At 41.0% G+C, this 8695-nt stretch overlaps 1 protein-coding gene across 1 annotated transcript; it reads right to left on the reverse strand.

Moving 5' to 3' along the window:
• Positions 1–778: 778 nt before the first annotated feature.
• LOC139583343 (chorion-specific transcription factor GCMb-like) lies at positions 779–8373 on the reverse strand. Its single transcript, XM_071414310.1, has 5 exons — positions 8011–8373; positions 7341–7593; positions 4649–4761; positions 4066–4191; positions 779–2682 (listed from the first exon to the last, which is right to left on the reverse strand). Exons 1-5 carry the CDS (start codon positions 8104–8106, stop codon positions 1738–1740), a joined length of 1533 nt encoding a protein of 510 aa, XP_071270411.1. The 5' UTR covers positions 8107–8373; the 3' UTR covers positions 779–1737.
• Positions 8374–8695: the final 322 nt, after the last annotated feature.

Raw genomic sequence — 8695 nt, forward strand, 5'->3', positions numbered from 1 at the left:
GAAGAATTGAGTGCGTGCGCGTTCACGCGAAGGGGGGGTGGATTCTGGCAGGGGGGAGATTTTCGTCACAACACCAGCACGGTCGGGAGAAGAAGCTTAGTTTCCAATAGTTCAAAGCGGTCAAACGAGTTGTTTTTGAGACAGGGGTGTCACCAGAGATGTGTTGTATTCATTAGGTATGTCGTGGCTCATTTTAAAAGATGCATTATGATGCTTTACAAGCTCAAAACATTTTTCAACAAAAATGACAATTATGACAAGAACCATGGCGATTTGTGTGACAATTAATCGTTAACCAAAATTCCATAATCGTCACACAATATTGAGACAGAGCTTTATCAGTCTGTATTCTGTCTGTCTGACAGAGGTACAGTTATGTCTCCTGTCTGCACACAGTTACCCTACAGAGGATCAAATCCCCTCTGGTGATACCTACTCCTCCACATATGGACAAACTGATTCATGGCTCACACCACCTCTGTCATTACAATAATAGTGAGTAATTTGTTAATCTGGACGTGACATCAGAGGAAAACTCCCCGGCGGAGTCGACGAAATGAAGCGGTGCCGCTTCCCTGCTGATCCGGCCGCGAGGAGAGATACTGTCAGCGGCGTGTGTTACCGGCATTCTCGAAGGGAGGGACAAAGACATCTCTCTCTCTCTCTCTCTCTCCCGTCCCTACCCCAAAATGGAGGGGGGCCCTTTCAAAGGGCTGGAGGTGAATGATAATTGGACCAAAACAAAGGCCATAACCACAACATCAGAATGTGTCAAATCTATAGTGGGAGCTCATTGGATTTTAATGTCACATAATTATGTTCAGAGACTGTACAGTTCAAGACTGTATCTACAGTTGCACTGGTAGCAAGAGCACATTCATTATGCTTTTGTAGCTCATCCCAATCTATACAACATTTATTCCAGTGCCATAGGAATATAACGTAACACAGACAAAATACCTATTCATGTTCTACAAACACAATAAACTGATTTATTTTATTTTATCCAAAGGCAATAATAACGTCAGGTTGGCATTTATTGGGATGACTCGTTTACTGGAGGCAGCTCTGCAGAGTGGTCACTAGCTGGCACAGCCACAAAGTCATACAATCTGATTTTAACCCTAACATTAATCCTAACCACACTGCTAACCCTAGAGTGCAGATACCCATCGACTTCCAGTCGTGAGCTAATACTATTTAGCATTAGCTCACAAAACTACCTCAAACTTCCTTCATACTGGACTCAGAGACATAAAAACGGTATCCACGAGTCAATCTCACTTTGGGGAAGTAGATAAATGGCCTCATTGCCAAAATCCCAAAGTATCCCTTTAAGACTAAAAAGCTATTTTTTTTGTTTTCATGAATTTTTAAGATATTGCTAATTTTGACTTTGCAGCTGCCCATCTAGCAGAAACTGCTCAGTTCTACCTCCAATGCAAGACTCATGACAATAAAGGTCAACCTGCATAATAACTCATTTGTGGCTATTCCTTATGCATTAAATGCAAGTTGGGAAATGTTTTGAATATCCTAGATGACTGTCATCACTAGCAGTCCAAATGCATTCGAACACCTCAAATATATAAATAACAATAGATATTCACAAACCTGATAAAAGGTGTCAATAAGTCTGTTCCAAGTGTTCTTTCTGACCATTTGTATACAGCGCACAACTATCAAATGTACTCCTCTGTCATATCTCCCTCTTCTCTGCTCTGTTGGTGTGAGCTACTAGTACCCTACTCCGTCATACCTAAGAGGATGAGAAACCCTGTCGGGATAGCTGTTGGACGCGTAGTTGCTGTATCGGTAAGTGTCAAAGTTCTCTGCCCTCTCGATTTTGGCTGGCAGGGTTTCCGGTTGGTACGACAGCGCCGATTTGATGACCCCGGAATCTTCTGGAATCTTTAGATCAGAGTAGGAAGAGGGCGAGGTGTCCTCGAGCAAGGAGCTGCAGTTGGGCAGGCCCTTAACGTCGTACATGTTATCGCCGTATTTGACCACGGATGGCTTGGGACAGGGCTGGTAGGACACCTTGGTGGTGGTGGTGATGATGGTCTGCAGGGAGGCGGGCGTGGCTGGCACTGGGCCCGTCAGGGCCCTGCATGGATACTCACTGTTGTAGTAGTGGTGGTTGGTGTTGCCAGGGAGCTGCCCATATTCACCACGCTCCCCGTATGTCCCCTTGCCCAGGATCTGCTTCCAGCCGTGATGCTTGCTGCTGGGCGTGTCGTAGCTGCTGCGGTCATGGCCCGAGAGGGTGCCGGGAGTGTGGGGTGTGGTGGTGCTGGTACCCAGGCCTAAGCTCACCTTGCTGGGCTCAGGGGGCTCTGTCTGGTGGCTACTGGGGTCCTTGTAGAGGGCTGTGTAGGAGCCAGAGCCTAAATAGCCAGGCACAGCAAAGTCGTAGCTACATGGAGGCCTGGGCATGTACAGACGGTGGTTGGCCGGCTTCTGGAGTGTGGAGGGGGCCTCACCCAGGGTGGCATGGGAGTCGTAGGCAAACTTGTAGGGCTCAGGATTCTGGAAGGGCGGGTACTGCTGGGTCTTGTAGGGCTCAGGGTTCTGGAAGGGGAAGTTGGACTCAGCGATGATGCTGAAGCGGTCAGGGCCCTCCATGCAGGACAGCTGATGCAGGTTGGGGAAAGGAGCACCCAGGTCATGGTATCTCCCAGTCTGAACAAGTAACAGTACACAACAGTACATATTAGTGATAGGCTAGTCAAGTCCACTGCATCTAAGGGACGAAATGGCATGTGTGTATTTTTGTAAATTCTTTACTTTCAATCTCCTTGTAGGTGCACAGGGCTTATACAGAAAGCAAAGGCAACAGTGGCAAGACAAATCTTCCTAAAGGAAAACAATTGAGAGGAACCATCCACCTCTGGCTAAGCAGGTAGACATAATTCAGAGTAGATACAGTTGAAGTCTGAAGTTTACATACACCTTAGCCAAATACATTTAAACTCAGTTTTTCACAATTCTGACATTTAATCCTAGTAAGAATTCCATGTCTTAGGTCAGTTAGGATCACCACTTTATTTTAAGAATGTCAAATGTCACAATAATAGTAGAAAGAATGATTTATTTCAGCTTTTATTTCTTTCATCACATTCCCAGTGGGTCAGAAGGTTACATACACTCAATTAGTATTTGGTAGCACTGACTTTAAATTGTTTAACTTGGATCAAACGTTTCGGGAAGCCTTCCACAAGCTTCCCATAATACGTTGGGTGAATTTTGGCCCATTCCTCCTGACAGAGCTGGTGTAACTGAGGCAGGTATGTAGGCCTGCTTGCTCGCACACGCTTTTTTAGTTCTGACCACAAATGTTCTATAGGATTGAGGTCAGGGCTTTGTGATGGCCACTCCAATACCTTGACTTTGTGGTCCTTAAGCCATTTTGCCACAACTTTGGAAGTATACTTGGGGTCATTGTCCATTTGGAAGACCCATTTGCTACCGAGCTTTAACTTCCTGATTGATGTCTTGAGATGCTTCAATATATCCACATAATTTTCCTCCCTCATGATGCCATCTATTTTGTGAAGTTCACCAGTCCCTCCTGCAGCAAAGCACCCCCACAACATGATGTTGCCACCCCCGTGCTTCAAGGTTGGGATGGTGTTCTTCGGCTTGCAAGCCTCCCCCTTTTTCCTCCAAACATAACGATGGTCATTATGGCCAAACAGTTCTATTTTTGTTTCATCAGACCAGAGGACATTTCTCCAAAAAGTACAATCTTTGTCCCCATGTGCAGTTGCAAACCGTAGTCTGGCTTTTTTATGGCGGTTTTGGAGCAGTGGCTTCTTCCTTGCTGAGCAGCCTTTCAGGTTATGTCGATAGAGGACTCGTTTCACTGTGGATATAGATACTTCTGTATCTTTAAAAATGACTTGTGTCATGCACAATGTAGATGTCCTAACCGACTTGCCAAAACTATAGTTTGTTAATGAGACATTTGTAGAGTGGTTGAAAAACGAGTTAGTGACTCCAACCTAAGTGTATGTAAACTTCCGACTTCAACTGTATGTGACCATGGAGGGTAAATGTTCTTACATCTGACTCTACCAGCCTCCTCTTCTGGGAGAAGTGTGGAGAGGACATTTTCCTCTTCACTGCACTTCTCCGGGCTTCCGTCTCAGACTTACTCTCAGGTCTGGCATGGTCATGGACTCCCTTGGCCTGCAATCACATCAACACATACTACGATTGTTACTTTCTTGAAATAATTTAGAAAATCTTTGGTCACACACTTGGATTTTTTTTGCACCGAAGCTCATAACCAAAAGAACGGTGTTTCTTTTTTTCTACTTTATCGTGAATTCAAATTATTTGCCTTCAGATATTATTAATCAAGCATCAAATTTATGAACCCACGCTAATTGCTAATTCATTGTCAATTTTTCTTTAAACTGAAACCTTAACACTTTACTTGAAGGTTTGCTTATAAACCACTAAACATCTATAGTATGTTAACCATCACATGAAGTAAGTAGAAAACAGCTATTGTACATGGTCTTCGTAGGTAATAAATGCTTTATATATGATGATCAACAAACAGGTTATTAATGGTTTATGAGGAAAGAAGACCGTTAAATAAAGTGTTACCAGAATCTGTTGAGAATATGAGCCCACACACCTGGAAGAATATGACTTTTCCATCTATTCTCCAGAAGTTGGTGACGGGGTAGCCACTGTGTCCTCTACATGGCATCAGCTCCAGGGCAGAGTTACAGCTGGGGCACAGCTTCTCTGGAGAAAAACCACCAGTACACACAACCACACAGTTTTAAACAACCACCAGTACACACAACCACACAGTTTTAAACAACCACCAGTACACACAACCACACAGTTTTAAACAACCACCAGTACACACAACCACACACTTTTAAACAACCACACCGTTTTAAACAACCACACAGTTTTAAACAACCACACAGTTTTAAACAACCACACAGTTTTAAACAACCACCAGTACACACAACCACACAGTTTTAAACAACCACACCGTTTTAAACAACCACCAGTACGCACAACCACACCGTTTTAAACAACCACACAGTTTTAAACAACCACACCGTTTTAAACAACCACACAGTTTTAAACAACCACACAGTTTTAAACAACCACCAGTACACACAACCACACCGTTTTAAACAACCACCAGTACACACAACCACACAGTTTTAAACAACCACCAGTACACACAACCACGCCGTTTTAAACAACCACACCGTTTTAAACAACCACACCGTTTTAAACAACCACACAGTTTTAAACAACCACACAGTTTTAAACAACCACCAGTACACACAACCACACCGTTTTAAACAACCACACAGTTTTAAACAACCACCAGTACACACAACCACACCGTTTTAAACAACCACACAGTTTTAAACAACCACACAGTTTTAAACAACCACACCGTTTTAAACAACCACAACGTTTTAAACAACCACCAGTACACACAACCACACCGTTTTAAACAACCACACCGTTTTAAACAACCACACCGTTTTAAACAACCACACCGTTTTAAACAACCGCACAGTTTTAAACAACCGCACAGTTTTAAACAACCGCACAGTTTTAAACAAACACACAGTTTTAAACAACCACACAGTTTTAAACAACCACACAGTTTTAAACAAACACACAGTTTTAAACAAACACACAGTTTTAAACAAACACACAGTTTTAAACAAACACACAGTTTTAAACAAACACACAGTTTTAAACAAACGCACAGTTTTAAACAACCGCACAGTTTTAAACAAACGCACAGTTTTAAACAAACACACAGTTATAAACAAACACACAGTTTTAAACAACCACACAGTTTTAAACAAACACACAGTTTTAAACAAACACACAGTTTTAAACAAACACACAGTTTTTAACAAACACACAGTTTTTAACAAACACACAATTTTTAACAAACACACAGTTTTAAACAAACACACAGTTTTAAACAAACACACAGTTTTAAACAACCACACAGTTTTAAACAACCACACAGTTTTAAACAAACACACAGTTTTAAACAACCACACAGTTTTAAACAACCATACAATTTTTAACAAACACACAGTTTTAAACAACCACACAATTTTTAAACAACCACACAGTTTTAAACAAACACACAGTTTTAAACAACCACACAGTTTTAAACAACCACACCGTTTTAAACAAACACACAGTTTTAAACAACCACCAGTACACACAACCGCACAGTTTTAAACAACCACACAGTTTTAAACAAACACACAGTTTTAAACAACCACCAGTACACACAACCACACAGTTTTAAACAACCACACCGTTTTAAACAAACACACAGTTTTAAACAACCACCAGTACACACAACCACACAGTTTTAAACAACCACACAGTTTTAAACAAACACACAGTTTTAAACAACCACACAGTTTTAAACAACCACACAATTTTTAACAAACACACAGTTTTAAACAACCACACAGTTTTAAACAAACACACAGTTTTTAACAAGGCCATATTACAACTTATTCACTCCAGAAGAAATGCTTCATTTGATTTTGCATTTGGCTTCCCTCTGGGCTGATAGTATAAAAGCAACTTTTGTATTCAGGTATTGTACATTTATTTATTAACTATTATACTTTTCTGGGTGTGAAAGGAAGATCATAGTGTGGGGAGTGGTCACAAGTGAAACAATGATTTAAGGAAATTAATTTTTTTTAATTATAAAAAATTATAAAATAAACATTATTTTAAATTAAAAACGTGTATTTTTTTCAGTCAGACCAACAATATTGTTTATTTTAAGTTGTTTAACTAGGTGTTCTGTATATAAAGCTGTGTATTATGTTATTATGATCATTATAGTCTGAGCACACTAAGAACCTAATTGCTTTTTCAAAACACAACCAATAATTCTTTCCATACATTTTGGCTGCTCCTGTGGGCTATTCTCGACTTTAGCCAACTTCGTTTTTATTACTACCACATAAGTGAGGATATTATTATTATGATGAAGCACAAAGTGTCACATTTTCTATAGTGGGTCAAGGTGATGACTGAATGAAGGAGTCACATGAAGCCTACCAAGTGTTTAGACCAGATGAAAAGTTGAATATCTCGTTCCAGAGTGGGGTTATATTCTCAACAACAGTCTAAGTCGTCGACAGGCCCAGTAAGTAGGCTATCATTATGAATGATTTGATACAGATTCAAAACCTGCATTGTTAATGTTAAAAATACATAATGTTTTCATCCTTTTTCCGATGAGAGGCGTCGGCAAGTGTACACCGTGCAATACAGATGTGCATAATGCATTTACTCACTTTGTTGTTTTTGTCGTGCTTTGTCGCAAATCGCCGGTCTGAGCTGGAGTTTTCTTCCGTCGGCCAGCGTGCAGTTTCGACCGCAGACTACGACGCCCAGGCAGGACTTCTTGAGAATCTGACAGTTGTGGTTGTTGGTGTTCCGCATAGCCCATCCGCTCAGGTGGCGCTGTGCGTTCTTGTCCTCGCCATTGTAGATGTAACGCACATAACCATCCGTCCACTCTTGAAAAGCGTCAAACTGCTTTATGTCCTGTCAGAATTAGGGGGAAATATACATTCCTTACTTTAAAGTGCTTTCTAAATGGATAATAAGGCTACACACGAAAGGTACAGGCCAATGATTAGAATATACCTGGCTTGCTGCAATACGTTTTGATTGTGGAGAGACCCGAAGATATGGCCACAAAGCGCAAATAAATATCTGATAGCTGAGTTGTAAAAGCATATTAGGCAAATCATGATAATCTGAGTGCAAACTAATTTATCCTGAACTTTGTATATCTTTAGGCTACAAATTGAAACAATGATGTATTTCGATTCAACCTTGACATATTTTGATTTAATAGAGTATCAAGTGATATATACTTTGGAAATGTAAATATCTATCATTGAATAGCCTATAGTCTAACGCATAGCGTAAACTGTCATATGAGAGATTTTGACATACCTGAGGCAGTTTTGGGTCGTTGATATCCCACGTTAACTTCATACCGAAGGAACAAACACAGTCCGGGTCATCAAACTGTTCCGAGGACTTTGCCATCTTGTAAGATTCTCTCAATTTGACGATTTTTGAACTTGACTCATAGCAGGAATCATCAATAGGCCTACAGGTAGAGTCCCCTAGCCGCGCACCTTGTATCCCCTGTCTTTTATCGGTCTTAATCCAATGCTCCCTTGCGTCCTAAGTAGTGTTACGCGAAGCCACGGGAGTAGCAATGTGAATGACGACAGGTTAACGCTGTCTCGTCTATGTAAAGGAGGAGGAGGCAGGACTAGGAAATATGTCTAGCCTCAGCTCTGTTGAGGCTGAGCACTGTGCGCTTTCAGTTCACCTGATCCGTGGCACTGACCTCCACTTATCCTACTGCGTGGCGGTTTCCCCGAGCATTCCTTCCAAACACTGTGTATGTATGAAACACCAAAAGCAATTAACTATGCTGTAACCTATATATATCTATGTTGATCTTGAATACACTTAGACGTCATGAAATTACACAAGGCCGCTGACAAACGTTTCTTTATCCCTCGTAGTTCTTGTGTGAGTTTTACGCTTATTTTAATTGTTTTATTAGATTTTATATTATTATTACTATCTATATTTGTATTATTGTTATTATTAGTAGTAGTAA

The sequence above is a fragment of the Salvelinus alpinus genome, chromosome 8 (assembly GCF_045679555.1).
Source record: "Salvelinus alpinus chromosome 8, SLU_Salpinus.1, whole genome shotgun sequence".
NCBI classification, from domain to species: Eukaryota; Metazoa; Chordata; class Actinopteri; order Salmoniformes; family Salmonidae; genus Salvelinus; species Salvelinus alpinus.

Coding starts and splice junctions, on each gene's coding strand:
- LOC139583343 (XM_071414310.1), bottom strand. CDS start 8,106: ATGGCAAAGTCCTCGGAACAGTTTGATGACCCGGACTGTGTTTGTTCC. Junction 4,762..7,340: donor AGCACGACAAAAACAACAAA/GTGAGTAAATGC, acceptor GTTTTTCTCCAG/AGAAGCTGTGCCCCAGCTGT. Junction 4,192..4,648: donor GAAAAGTCATATTCTTCCAG/GTGTGTGGGCTC, acceptor ATGTGATTGCAG/GCCAAGGGAGTCCATGACCA.